Source organism: Gossypium arboreum, chromosome 5, assembly GCF_025698485.1.
Source record: "Gossypium arboreum isolate Shixiya-1 chromosome 5, ASM2569848v2, whole genome shotgun sequence".
In the NCBI taxonomy this organism is placed as follows: domain Eukaryota; kingdom Viridiplantae; phylum Streptophyta; class Magnoliopsida; order Malvales; family Malvaceae; genus Gossypium; species Gossypium arboreum.
In genome coordinates, this window is record NC_069074.1 from 29,331,413 (window position 1) to 29,347,144 (window position 15,732).

The following is a 15,732-nucleotide window of genomic DNA, read 5'->3' on the forward strand; positions in this document are numbered from 1 at the left end:
TGTTGAGAACGAGCGACCAAAGACTCATCGTTCAACTGTTTTTCCTTAATCTGATCCACCCAGGTTGGCCTCACTTGCAACTCAGCCAACAAACTTCCATTATCATACAGACTCAAACGAGCAAACATTGCTCTCAGATCAGATACAGCTCTACGTCTTAGAGCATCGGCTACCACATTAGGCTTGCTTGGGTGATACTCGATCGAACAGTCATAATCCTTAAGCAACTCAATCCATCTCCTTTGCCTAAGGTTCAGCTCCTTCTGAGTCAACAAATACTTAAGACTCTTATGGTTAGTGTATATAATACACCTTTCTCCATACAAGTAATGTCTCCAAATCTTAAGTGCAAATATCACTGCTGCCAACTCTAAATCATGAGTCAAATAGTTTCCCTCATGAGGCTTAAGCTATCGTGATGTATATGCAACCACCTTACCCTCTTGCATTAACACGCAGCCCAAACCCACGTGTGATGCGTCACTGTACACAGTAAAATCATTCCCAGACTCCGGCTAAATCAACACAGGTGCTTCAGTCAGAACTTTCTTCAACTTTTCAAAAGCTTCCTGCTGCTTCTCAGTCCATACAAACGGTACTCCTTTCCTTATGAGTTTTGTCGAGGTGCGCCATCACGAAAAACCTTCTACAAACCTTCAGAGTATCCTGTCACCCTAGGAAACTCCGTATTTCCGACAATCGACCTAGGCGGCTTCCATTCCAAAATCGCTTCAATTTTCCGAGGGTCCACTTTAATCCCCTCAGTAGAGACCGCATGTCCTAATAAGGTTACCTACCTCAACCAAAGTTCAGACTTGCTGAACTTCACAAAGAGTTCCTTCTCCCTTAACACTTGCAAGACTATACGGAGATGCTCATCATGTTTCGCTTCGGTTTGAATATACCAGATATCGTTAATAAAGACGACTACGAACTGATCAAAAATGGTTGGAACACACGATTCATCAGATCCATAAATGCTGCAGGAGCGTTCGTCAGTCTAAATGGCATAACCAAAAACTCGTAATGACCATACCGAGTCCTGAATGCCGTCTTATGGATATCCGCCTCCTTGACCCTTAACTGATGATATCCAAATCGGAGGTCGATCTTAGAAAATACAGAAGCTCCTCTAAGCTGGTCGAACAGATCGTCAATCCTTGGCAGTGGATACTTATTCTTAATCGTCAGTTTGTTCAACTGGAGATAATCAATGCACATCCGAATCATACCATCCTTCTTTTTCACGAATAGCACTGGTGCTCCCCATGGAGACACGCTTGGCCTAATGAAGCCCCTATCCAACAACTCTTGAATTTGAGCCTTTAACTCCACTAACTCCTTCGGTGCCATCCTATACGGTACGATGGACACGGGTGCCATTCCAGGCAACAAATCTATTCCAAACTCAACTTCTCGGTTCGGAGGCAATCTTGGAAGCTCCTCCAGAAAAATATCTTGGAACTCCTTTATGGTCCTAACCTTATCCACTGTCAGTCCATCCTCTTCCAACTGACTTACAAATGCCAAATAGGCCTCACAACCTTTCCGAATCCACTTCTCGGCTCTTAATGCCGATACCACATTGGACAAATAATCCATTCGCTCACCTATCACCATAACCTCCTCATCCTTTGTGGTCCTTAACACCATTCGTTTAACAGCACAATCCAGAGTCGCTTTATGCTTAACAAGCCAGTCCATTCCCAAAATGAGATCAAACTCTCCGAACGGTAACTCCATCAGATCTCCAGGGAAAATCTTACCTTGAGTTTCTAAGGGTACATCCCTATACAGTTTGTCTACCCTAACCGAGTGATTCAAATGACTTAGTACAGATACCCCACTCACAATCTCCTCAGAGTAGTCCAAGTTGTCCATAATCCATTCTGTGGCCTCCAACCAATATTCTGCCACATTCGGGGCTATACCAGACGCACCCCTAAAGATCTCGCTCCGTTGGCGAGAGTCATTCAATCGATCCTCAAATTTCGTTGCCGAACTTGTCCGAAACCCTTTCCGAACACGAATCATTGCTCGTGACGGGCATCATCCTCGCACCGCATGTCATGAGACTCTACCTCATGTTTGGTGGTACCAGTGCATCTACTGTCGGCATATGTCCCAAGACGAAGATCTTGCTCGAGCACTTCCTCGGCTCCGTCCACGGCCTCTTGTACTTATATCATATTATCTTGATTACGAATTTTATGCATCAATTAATATTCCGTGTTTATTACGATGTTTTATGAATCGACAAGAGTTCGAGTTTGTTTTCGCAGAATCAAGTCTAGCTACGCTTCGATCTCTTATCGATTTTCCTATGGTTTCAGATCATCCTATCTAGAGTATCTTAGCGAGATTTCAAGATGCATGATAAGTCGAAAAATATTCGAAGAGTTTAGAGTAATACTTACAGGCTTGGGCCGGAGATTCGGAATGCCACCTTCTAAAGATCTAAATTTTGAAAATCGCGTTTTTCGCAAAAAAAATTGTTTTTGAAAATCTTTGTTTTTTTTGTAAACCCATTCCACAGCCGAGTTGTTGCAACCTAGGCTCTGATACCACTAAATGTAACACCCCAAACCCGGCCCAGAAGTTATGGCCGGATTCGGCATGCCACATCAAAACGTAAAAAAAAAATTCATCTTTGAAGGTTTTATCCAAGCTCAGTAAGTTTTCCACCAACTAATTAATAGTTGTATTGTGTTCATTCATAATAGTGTCTAGTTGATAATTAAACTTAAACAATCTTTTCTTCATGTAGAGACGATTCTGACTACTCTTCTTTAGGAAAATTTCCTCCAATGCTTTCCACTATACATATGCAGAAGTTTCATTTTTGAAGCTATACTTCTGATCCTTGGAAAAACAAGACCAAATTGTATTGCATGCCTAACAATTGATAGTATTTCATTCTTTCTGTAACACCCCAAACCCGGCCCAGAAGTTATGGCCGGATCCGGCATGCCACATCAAAACGTAAAAAAAAAAATTCCATTCTAAGTCCGTAAAATCGTACTTGATGTTCAAAAGATTAATTCATTAAGGGTTAAAGTGAAAGGAAGTCATGCACCGGTAGGAAACCGGAAAAGAGGTGGTGAGTCCATCTGATTTGCTAAGTACCAAGCTCCTTCGGATCCAATCCTAGACATGCATACCGCCATTGCCACACCTTAACGTCATGGATATTTCTAGGAAACCGATTTGATTAAGTCATTTTTAGGAAAAGTGATTAATTTTGGAAAATACTTTCATTGCGGAAGCTTTGCTTGTTGTCGTGTTATTTTGAAATCAACTGTTGTTTTTGAAAACGCTACCTAAAGCTATCCAATTTCAACAGTTAAAATAAATATTATCTATCTTAATAAAACATATAAAACCATCAAAATAAATAAGCGGCCTTATTACATTTAAAAGCCCAAAACCTCAAACGTAATTAAAAGGATGTCCATTCACGAAGAAAATCAAACTTTCGAACGGTGGCCACTCAAATTCCCTCACGACTCAAGCCCACTATGGTTGGGGATTTCTGCGTGGATGAAAATAAAAGGGTGAGTTTGGGGAAACTCGGTGTGTAAGGAAAACCCATTCAAAGCCCAAGTCACTCAAGCCTATTGGGCCTAAGCCCATTCAGTAATAATGGTAATGGGCGAGCCCTTTTCAGATTATAATAAACGGGCCTTAGCCCTTATTCAGATAATAATGATGGCCCATAGGCCCATTTCAAAATACATGCAACATCAAGAAACATATGCAAGCCCATTTGGGTAATAGTGGTATTGGGCGAGCCCTTTTCAGATTACAATAAACCGGGCCTTAGCCCTTATTCAGATAATGATGGCCCATAGGCCCATTTCAAAATACATGCAACATCAAGAAACATATGCAAGCCCATTTGGGAGACTACTCAACCCACCAACCACTACACTCCACCCGTACCAGCCATACACTCCATGTGGGGAATAGCTCAACCCACCCAAATTTAACACTCCACATTTGCAACGACTTTGCTTTCGATTAACAGAAATTGAGGCAAAGCCTCTAAATGCGTGGACAAGCCACTTTCAATACTTCCTCCGTCAATATCCCAATCCCATGCATCGATAATAACAACATGGCATGCAAGAAATAACAACAATCAAACATGCATTTAGGTCAATTTAACCCTAGGGGTATTTGGTAATTTTGCACCTGGGGTATAACAGAATTTTCCATACATAGGGTATTATAGTAATTTAGTTGCTTTTAGGGTTTTTCATGCATATTCCTACTTTTCACGTACTAACAGAATCACGTCGAGGGTTCTTACTGAATTGGGCCCATGGCCCATCATTCCAATTTTGGCCCATTAAGCCCAAAAATATCGAGGCACGCAATCATGCACTTTACAGTCTAAATTTTGCAGCTTACCAAAACATTAATCGATTTACCTCACGAGCATTCGCACACTCGCAAATCTACAAAATACCGGTTTTCGGCATTTCGACTTTTCGACTTTTGCCGATCCAGACTAAGAAAGAGGGTGTTAGTTACACACTTGTTTGCGACGATATGCTGACGAGATCCACACACGAACTGCCTACAATTGGATTACTAACACGTTAATCTAACTATTCAAATACGAACTACGTATTAACCCCTTACAATATTCAGTCAACCACACCTACAGATCATAGTAAGCTTATAAGAATTCAATAAGCAACTCATTAACAAATTTTTGTCAATGTTTACCACATAATCATAATTTCACTGCAAGCTGTCTTTCTGAGCAACAGTCACTAAATTATTTATAACTGGAGCTACGAAACTCCAAATCAAGTACCGTTAATTTTCCTTGAAAATAGACTCATATATCTTCTATCCATAAAATTTTCAGAATTTTTGGTTTAGCCAATCAATACCATATTTTTCTCAAAGTTTCCCATGTTTCACTGTTTGACTAATCTGACCACTCTTCATTACGAATCAAATTTCTCATTCTAAAGAATTCAAAATATGTTCTAGTTTATTCCATTTGAAACTAGACTCATTAAGGTTTAATTACATAATTTATTCAGCTTCTAATTCATCTCTCACAATTTATGGTGATTTTCCAAAGTCACATTACTGCTGCTGTCTCAAGCAGATTTATCACCAAATCACTCTTTCACACCTAACTTACATGCTTGTTATTTAAACATGTATATCACCAATCAATCATCACATATCTATGATTTTACTTAAGTATAATCTCCATTTCATCATTTTAAAGCACAACATGTTAGCTGATTTTTCCCTTTAACATCTAAGGAACATGCATGCTCATTTGTTTGGCTCAACTTCACCTATCTTCCATTTTTTATCAAAAGAACATGAAACAACAACCATTTCCTTCATTTTAATTCATGACCAAATGCTCACAACACAACTAAAAATCAAAATATGCTTCAAGAGTTAAGGTAGAATCAAGATGAACTCATGAACCTCAAAATAGAAGCAAGGTACCAAGAACTTACCTTCAATTTTCCTCCTCCTAATGACCGAATACTCAAGAGCTTTCTCCTCTCCTTTCTCTTCTCTAACTTTCAGCTATGATGAACAAAGATGGACAAAACTTTGTTCTTTTCACCCCTTTTTCTTTTAATAAAACTTCATATTTCATCCATTTAATTCTTTAATACAAAAGACATGATATTCTTATGATGAAACATTTACCTAACCCATTATCATGAAACATTTACCTAACCCATTATCATGGAACATTTACCTAACCTATTATCATGAAACATTTACCTAACCCATTATCATGGAACATTTACCTAACCTATTATCAATTTGTATCAATTTGTACCATAAATTATGGATATCAAGTGTACATTTTGTCTACAACAACATGATGGTTGGCCACTTCATGTAAAATGGGAGGTTTATCATGCAAATCCTCCTATTTTGCACTCCTATTTATTTGGCCACTTCAATTTAGCTTATAGCATTTTCAAACATTTTCACATAGGTCCTATTTCATAATTTCTCTCACAAATGACAAAATCAAAGCATGAAATTTTGTCAACATTCACAGAATTCCAGAAAATTGGGGCGTTACACTTTCTCCTTCATATCTTCAGGTTTTTCTTCTACAATAGCTATGTCTAGAACCTCTCCTTGCCACATGCTGAAATGACCAGTTCCATTAAAAACTCCATCGAAAACTTTGCATTTTACATTACTATCCTCATGGGTGATGAGTTTGACAATGACATAAATGTCATTTCAATACCAACTAACAATATTCAATAGTAAGAACTTGATATACCAAAATAATGAGTGTAATTCAAGAACAACGCACTAGGTAAGCTCTCAAGAAAGAGAGGTGGATCATAAAGACACTATTAAATACAAGTCTTTCCTAACCAAAACATTTCCTAAACATGCACTTTCACATAACTACACTTATATCCAATAATTGAGGAACCGCGAGACTCTATTACTAATTGTTGGGGACAACAGGTAATATCCCACACAACTGTAGCTTTAATATTAAACACCAAAATTAAATTGAGAATACTGAAAGCAAATTGAAACTACCCAAACATAGCACATTAACCCGAAAAATTACTATTGGTTCAACAAATTGCTTACATCCTCGGATTCCAATATTAAATGATAACTTCATTAGTATTAAAAAATATTATAAACTAATAAAATCCCCAATTAAAAGAAATTCCCAAAGTATTACACACTTAAGAAGGAGGAGAAGTTGGGCATTAAGCCTTCTTTTATATAGGATGAGAGGCGGCATATGTAAATCCCTTATTTTATGAGCTCCGTACATGATTCAAGCAACTGCCTAACGATGAACCTCAAGGTAAGCTCTATGGAACCACCTTTAACACATACATAAACCAGACTTACATTTCAAGTAATATTTTTTGCTGCCCACATCCACAAGTTCCTTAATAGACAAGAGTGTTGAAAAGAGATTTCTTTTCTTTTAGGCAATGGAAATGGAGAAGAATATCTCATACTAGTGAAAATATTAATATTCCAAATTCCATCAACTTGGTTCCTATGAACGGCAATTTTTTTTGTAATATTAAAATTTTATAACTACATAATTATTTTAAATTTCGACTTAATTTGTTATTTACATTATATTCAATGATTACTATCGAAATGTGACTGTTTGATTTCGAATCCATTAAATATATTAATTTATTAATTTGTAATTTTTAACAAATAAAACGTATTAAGATTTACATATCCAAAAATTAATAATTATGTCAACTTGACACCGGCTTTGCATGGAAATAATAATTTTAATTTTATAGAACTATTCTTCTTCTATTTAATATTGATTAGAATAAATTTTTCAACCTTTAAATAGATGTAGTGAAACTCTTCTTGTATCATTTGAATTTCAACATTAGTAAATTTTTTCTCCTCTATGAAAAGATTTTCACGTAAAATCTATGCATATTTTATTTTCTTTTTCATGTAAAATCTATGTGTATTTTATTTTTCTTTCTCATTGCTTTGCGATAATTTTATATTACCATTATCGACATTTAATTTTTACAGAATAAATAATTTAGAATTTATTCAATTAAAACGTTTAAAACTAAATCTATATGTTTTTTTTTAAATAATTCATATTTTCGTGACCGTGATTATATCATGTCAAGATTTCGTACAACTCTTAATATATGGGATATGTAGTTATGAATTGAAATATCGAATCGGATTCAATGATCCAGACTGAATATTCTTTATAAGTTGCAAAAAAAAAAAAATTACAGTGTTATCTCTCAATTCGCAAGAGCAGTAAGAAAGAGAATACCGTTGGGCAAATCTATTAGTATCCATAGAGAATCTAAAACATTAAAAAAAAAGGTTGTAAAAGCATTTAAGTTAGTTCTTATGTGGTCCAAATATATTGGCCTAGGAAAGAATCATGTTGCAGTAAAGGATTGAAGACACAGATACTGGAAATCAATAAAGGAAAAAGAAAATTGGTGGGGACTGAATCAAATCAAAGAGAAGCCCAAAAAGGATCACGAAATATCTGTGATATACATTGATTTTAATGATTTTTTTACTTTGTATGAATTTTTATTTTCCTTCTGTTATCCTACAAATTCCTTTTAAGGGGCTCCACTTTCTCTCCCTCCAAACACCACCCACCACCAACCTTCAAATTCTTGTTGTTTTCTCTTTAAATACAATCTCTCATTACATTCATACATCTCTTGTGAGCTTGTTTATTGGTCTGGTCACTCGATGACCAATTTTTAATGCTATACCAGCTTTTTTTTTTTACCCTTCATGTTACACTATATATAATAGAGGGCTAAGGCAACTGTCTGCTTATTTGGTGTTCATTAATGTTATATCAAATTATGGATGGTGACTATGGCGGCAGTTGCGGTGGCTGTTCTGAGGACATGACGGTGGAGTTTGGTTATGAACCCCATGTTTTAGCGGTGGATGATAACCTCATTGATAGAACACTGGTGGAGAAATTACTCAAGAACTCCTCCTGTAAAGGTACGTTATACTTTTTATTCTTTTTACAATTTAATCCTTCATTACTTTGGGTCATTTTTCAAAGGAAATTGCTTGTGTCTTTGGTGCAGTAACAACTGCAGAAAATGGGCTGAGGGCATTGGAATTTTTGGGTTTGGGAAGTGACCAGAGGAATTCCTTGGAGGGCACCGTAAGAACCCAGAACTTAACTCTTACTGATTCATGCAACTAGCTTAATGTCGTGTTTTAAATGTCAAACTGCAGGTCTCAAAGGTAAATCTAGTAATAACAGATTATTGCATGCCTGGAATGACAGGCTATGAGCTGCTTAAGAAAATTAAGGTATTGAAAATGCAACAATTTTTTTTAAGAACCCATTTTGAAGAATAAATGTGAGCGAGCATTGAAATTAAGTTTATGTTGTGAAAAAACAGGAGTCATCAGTTCTGAAGGAAGTCCCTGTTGTAATCATGTCATCTGAAAATATTCCAACTCGAATTAACCAGTAAGTTTACCTGGAGATGTGTTTTTTTTCTTCTTCTTGGCATTTTATTCAATGGTACGTGCAAAATAAATACATGAAGTGTAATTTTTCGTAGTTAGATTTTAATGTTGGGAGTATATGTAAAAAAAAAACAGGTGCTTAGAAGAAGGTGCTCAAATGTTCATGCTGAAGCCTTTGAAACAGTCGGATGTTAAGCAATTGAAACGCCATTTGATGAAATACAGAAGCTGAAATTTACCCTTTTTTGAGGACAAACTTTAGCCATTACCAAAAAATGTATGAGAAACATTTATTCTAATAAAAATTATTTTTTCAGATGCAATTTCTTTCTGTTTTTTTTTTTTTTTTTTAATCCAGAGTTCAGCTATCTTCGGAAAGAGAATATTCATTGTACCAAGTAAAAACTTTGTTTGTACTAAGTTTTATTTAAATGTTCATATATGATATAATTTTGTGTAAATTTATATACTGTGAATGAGCCATATCATATTTTTCTTTTTCTAAAATTGATGAAATGATATTATTTGCTTTATTAATATAATAAACTTTCTTTATAACAATTTTGTTTGTTACATAAAATTTTGAATATTATAAAATTATGGTTATACATTTATAACGACATTTAATTTCGCTCTCTATTTAAAATGGATAAAATGACATTCATACCCTTAATGCTTTGACAGATTAGTTTTTCCCTCCCTGTTTCCCTCCATTGGTTCCTTTTCACCTATGCAATTATTGTCATATGTTTCCAATGTGACTGAGTTGTTAACTTGCACACTCAATTAAGTTTCATTATCAATAGTCATCATTAGTTTTGTATTTTCATTTATAATAAAGAGAAAATTAATTAGTTATGGATTATTTAAGAAAATTTCATAAAAAACACTCTTTTCTTCGTACAAAAATTTGGTCACTTAAATTTTCCAAACTAAATCTTTGCTTTGTCGGTATCAACATTGGCCTTTGAGTTAGTTGTTAGTCATTGTTTCTCCAGCATTTTTTTCGTAGTTTTATTTTTTTTTATTTTCAACCCATATTTCTATTAGGAATTGCTCTCAAAAGGCTTTATTATGATAGATCATAATAATAGTGATATATTCGAGATAATGAGGAGAAGGATAGCACATTCGAGACTTGACCTTTTGTGCATCACTAATATGGTGGGTCTCTTGCGACTTTTGGTAATTTTTTCTTGGTTGATCGGTATTCATCTTTAAATTGATTTAATGATGGCGAGGCTAGGATGCAAATTTTAGCAATTTGATTAAGTTGGTGCTTTTTTGGTTTGTTTCTAAATTACCAGTGTTGCTGTCAACTTGTCCTCTTTTTTATTTATTTATTTATTACTTTGCAGATATGTCATTTGTGCATTAATTTATAGTGGTTTATTTATCATTTGTACAATGTGTCATATTTTTATATTATTGTTGATCATGGTTCCTATTAGTAATAATATTTTCTTCAAAAAATTCGCTATAACAATATTTGATATTTAGATAATATTTGATTTTCTTAAAATTTCAAATAAAAATTATAATATATTAAAAATATTGATTAATGAGATTTAGATGATATCTTAAATAAAATTTACAAATGTAATTTATTTTTGGGTGTGTTTGGATGTTACTAAGTAATTGGAGGAATTCTAATTCCTAAATGTTTTTGACTAATAGAGTGTAACTACATTGTAGTTTCATATGTTATATTTGGTATTATAAATTATAATTACGCAACTACATAATTTTAAATTTTAAAATATATTAATTATTATAAAATTATCAATAATAGTTTGAGAAAAAAAACAGGTAGCATAAACTAAAATCAATAAATATTGTATAATTTAGTTAAACTTGGTATAATTAATTTATAATAAATACTATGTGATGTAGTTAATTATTTAGGTTAGAATGTATAGGAAATTATTTATAATAAATAAAATTTTAAATTATTTAAACAAGATTAGTAATTAAAATATTATTATTATTGTATAAAATTACTTTTTAAATTTAAGTCAAGTACAAGATACTTGAAAAGTCACATGGTAATTAGATTTTAGTGTAATCTTTTTATAGTTACTCACATAATTACTCTAATTCTCACCTCTCCTAAGAATTGAAAAATACAATTGGTTTTAGTCACCCACAATTCAACGAGACTCTTTAATTACAATGGTTATGTAAGAAATAAGCCTTATGCTTAATGGTTAAGTGGATTTTATATTCCTCAGAGGCTTTAGGTTTAAACCACACTTCTCTCATTTCTTTGGTTTTTATTTTCAGAAAACTAGGATGAAAAATTACTTTAAAATAAATATTATTTAGAGTAAAATCTATCAAGAATGGGCAGCAGCCCAAATGGTTAAGCATCACTCCTCCCCCCTTGCATAACCAAGTTTAAACCACCCAAGACCCTTTCATTTTATTTTGGCAGAATAGGGAAAATTACCGTGTAACCCCTCAAAAGTTTGAAAACCCTAGCTATTTAGTCCTTTTTTCCCCTAATTACACTAGGATTATGTTTCTTCTTCCTTTCCAATTAGAATTTCTCTTCCATCTCCCTATATCTTCTCATCTTTCTTTTCCATCCTCTTCTTTACATTAAATTTTCTCTCTATTGCTCAAATTATTTTTGCTTCTGATATCAAATCAGTCCCCGATAAATCGATTCTCTTCCGATTGTTGAAATTCTACATTGATAGCCTCCGTAATTACATCAAGTATGATAAGTGCATCTCGATCTAAAGTTTAGAACCCCAAATTTCATAAAATTTCTATTCAATATTGATCTTTCAAATCAATTAGTCAATCTTTCACAGCTCTTGAAGAATCTTTCGTTAACATCATTGAATATTGATAAATCTTAGAAAACAAACGTTAAATATTGTATAATTATTATTTCAAGGACCTGATTTATGTACCCCAGATTAAATTTGAATGTGAGGAATGTTGCTCGAGATATAGTGATAGGTGTGTATTCTTTTACAAGCGAATCGAGCCTCAGAGTAGGGCCATATGGGCTTGTGGGCCACACATGTGGACCACATACCCACCATACGGCCATGTGCCTTAGAAACCCTAGTGTAGTTCGTGAACCACATGACCTTCCATACGACCATGTCTCCCCTGTAGGCTAATTTTGCAATTTCCACACGACTATAGCCTGTTACACAACTGTGTAACCCCTTCACACGGCTTATAGCCTCTCACACGGCCATGTGACCCATATTTTAAAAAATTTATAATTTTGCCCATAATTTATGTTATGTTCAATTTAGTCCCTATTTGATCCCTAAATTGTTACTAAAAGTTTTCGTGCCCTTAGTTGACCATTAAATTAGTGTTTATACGCAAATTTACAATTTATATGCTTGAATTTCTACTATTAAAATGTGTTTATTGATATTGTTTAGTTGAATCATTATGGTGATATAAATAAACAAGTGGTATTAATCATGCCTACTATTAAACTGTAATTGAGAAATTGTGAGTGCTAATACTGTTATTGCCCCATTGAATACATGATAAACATGTCATTACTAGTGTTGAATGGAATAAGTGTTAAATATGCCTACATATTTCTACGTTATTATGTTATAAAGCATGTCATATTGCATTACACCGGGGGGGTGATTTGTACAGAGGAAGAGTGTCAGTTTAATAATCTACAAACTAGTGGTGGCTTGTCCACAAACCAAATGGCAATTTGTTTAATTTGCAAACATGTTGTGCACTTACAACAAGTGCCAGTAACTGTAAATATGTAGTTCGATCACAAACCCAATGGCAGCATAATTACAAATGTTTTTATCTAAAATACCGGTGGTTTACCCACAATATTTATAAACCTAGTGTCGACTTTTATCTGCAATTATGTTGTGTATCCACAACAAGTGACAGTTATCTGCAAATCAGCGGTGGCTCAACCACAACCCAGAGTGATATGGTATATGGGTTCTAGGGAACTCATAAGTGAGGTGTGTAGCGAAGTTGGGTAAGACCTTTTTGATAAACTGAACTTTCATTGCCATACATTAGCATGTACATTTGAAATTGTGTTTTCTGAAGTAGTGTAGTGAAGTGATAATACGATAAACTGTTAATCTAAAGTGCTTTATGATTGTGATTATTTTCAAAATTGCTAACCCACGTGTTTTGCCTACGATTTTGTTTTGATTTTCTTGTGAACGAACTCACACTGAGCTTCATAACTCACTCTCCTTTACTTTACATCTTTATAGATAACCAACTAGGTTAAAAAGCGGAACTAGCAAATCGAAGGAATCAACTCGGATTGAAGTTTTATTAATATTTTTATTTTTACCCATTATTATTTATAGTTCCTATTATCTAAGAACTGTAACGTCTTATTTAAATTGTGGCATGGGATTTAGTTTCAGGTTCATTTAGGGAATGCATGATATATTTAGGCTATTAATGCTTGAGTGTTATTTTATAGTGCATGAAACATTGTTTTCATTAAATCTACGCCAGTATGACTTTTTTGTCGCATTGATGAAAAATGAGTTTTTAAACAAGTATATAACTTATAAGTCAATCGGTTTTGAATTAAATGTATTATTTCATAAGAAATGTGGTAAAACACTAAGTTTTTTCGAAAATAGACTAAGTTTTCTCTAAAGTTAAACAAATTTTTTAAAACGACTATTTTATAAACTTTTCTAGCTTAGTAAGTCATCTCAGCGGCTAATGTAATCTCTCGAATTCGGGTCTAACGTCTAGGCCAGGTTGGGGAGGTCACATTTAGTGGTATCAAAGCCTAGATTTCTAAACTCGGACTGTGGAAATTTGAGTAAGTCTACATGAATGCATAAAAAAAAATGGTATTTTAGGAAAAACCATGCCACAAGTTTTTTTAAAAATTGATTTTTCTGCAAGAAACTAAATCCAAAACCCCATTATCGGTCTTGACTTAGTTACTCTTGAAACTTTAGATAAATTGTGATCGTTAGACTGTAAATACTTAGGAAATAGCTAATGCTTGAACCCCTTTGTTTGAAACCTGTAGACACCCTTTAGATCCTAGATTTTCAAGTGTTCACTATGACCACTTAAGGTAGACGTGGTAAGTGTAGGCTGCGTAGGGCTGCACCTGTAGAGTCGCCCACTTTTCAGGGCGAGAACCCGATCTATGAAGAAGACTATATTGAGAACTCTACCAACAATAGTGGCAAAGGCTATGAGAACGAAAATGACGTCGTGACGCAGGCAATGCTAAAAGTATTACAAAGGGTTGCTTGAGCCCAAACTGGATTGGGGAGCCATGGATTTGTTGGGGAGAGATTCTGATCAAATGGGGCTGAGATGTTCAAAGGCATTGCTAGAACAACTCCTATCATGGCTGAGTATTGGATGAAGTTGACAGAAGGGTGGTAAAACGCTAAGGTTTTTCAAAAATAGTAAATTTCTTCTAAAGTTAAACAAATGTTTTAAAACAACTATTTTATAAATTCGGCTAGCTTAGTGGGTCATCTCGGTAGCCAATGTAATCTCCTGAATTCGTGTCTAACATCTAAGCTAGGTTAGAGAGGCTACAGGTTACTCAAACATGTCACAAGTATGTAATTACAAATAATTATATTCAAATCCAATTACTAGGCGGTTTTTTAAACTCACCCTTGTTAAAGATTATTTTTCTTTTAATTAAATATGATTAATATGTTTTATTATGAAAAATTGAAATTGTAAAAATAGAATGTCGGTAATGACAATATATCGCAAATAAAAGAGAAATAAAAATAAAGAACACACAGATTTTTACGTGGAAACCCTTTCGGGAAAAAAAACCACTGGCAAAGGAGAAAAAAATTCACTATGTCGAATTTGAATGAATACAAGAAGAGTAGACTAAGCCTATTTATATGCTTGTAAAACCATATTCTAATAGGAGTGTAGTAAGATTGAAACAATTTATTCTAATCAATATCAAATAGATGGAGTTTAATAAGGTTTAAAAAACCTTATTCTAAAATAAAATAAAAGAAGTGTAGTTCTATATAGATTTTACTTTTATTTTATTTTGCCACTTTATTTTATTTAAATAAGGATTTGTGGTAACTTAATTCTAACAATCTCCACCTTGACACGAATTCTCAATGATCAAGTTCTTCATCACGAACTCTCAACGAACAAGTTCTCCACCTCTTCCATAAAACCCCTTAAAGGTTTAACTTCAACAATGAACACCAACCAAGTCTAAGCAATGCTCAAACTTGGTTATAGGAAGTGACTTAGTCATCATATTTGCACTTTTTTCATTAGTACTAATTTTGCTCACAACAATATCACCACGAGCAATAATATCACGAACAAAATGACACCGAACATCAATGTGTTTTGTTCTCTCATGAAACATTTGATCTTTTGTAAAGAAGATGACACTCTGACTATCACAAAATACTGTACTAATATGAAATTCTTCATTGAGTTCATTAAAGAGTCCCTTAAACCAAGTAGCTTCTTTACAAGCCTCAATAATTGCCATATACTTAGTTTCAGTAGTAGACAAAGTGATTGTAATTTGTAAAGTGGCTTTCCAACTGATTGCACAACCTTCGATTGTAAAGACATAACCTGTGAGAGATCTTCTTCTATCAAGGTCTCTAGAAAAATCAGTATCAACATACCTAATGACTCCATCTCTAGTTCTTCCAAAATGTAAGCAAACATCAGTAGTACCTCATAAGTATCTTAAAATCCACT

The 15,732-nt window shown here is 34.0% G+C and overlaps 1 protein-coding gene across 1 annotated transcript; it reads left to right on the forward strand.

Annotated features, from left to right (window-relative positions):
• Nucleotides 1–8,105: 8,105 nt before the first annotated feature.
• LOC108452139 (two-component response regulator ARR17-like) lies at nucleotides 8,106–9,332 on the forward strand. The gene is made up of 5 exons (XM_017749893.2): nucleotides 8,106–8,526; nucleotides 8,616–8,695; nucleotides 8,770–8,847; nucleotides 8,940–9,010; nucleotides 9,145–9,332. Exons 1-5 carry the CDS (start codon nucleotides 8,364–8,366, stop codon nucleotides 9,239–9,241), a joined length of 489 nt encoding a protein of 162 aa, XP_017605382.1. The 5' UTR covers nucleotides 8,106–8,363; the 3' UTR covers nucleotides 9,242–9,332.
• The last annotated feature ends 6,400 nt before the right edge of the window (nucleotides 9,333–15,732 follow it).

Bases quoted from the DNA above. Each gene is read 5' to 3' on its own strand.
- LOC108452139 (XM_017749893.2), top strand. From the start codon at position 8,364: ATGTTATATCAAATTATGGATGGTGACTATGGCGGCAGTTGCGGTGGC. The intron at 8,696-8,769 runs GTAAGAACCCAG...GTCAAACTGCAG, and splicing joins GGAATTCCTTGGAGGGCACC to GTCTCAAAGGTAAATCTAGT. The intron at 9,011-9,144 runs GTAAGTTTACCT...AAAAAAAAACAG, and splicing joins ATTCCAACTCGAATTAACCA to GTGCTTAGAAGAAGGTGCTC.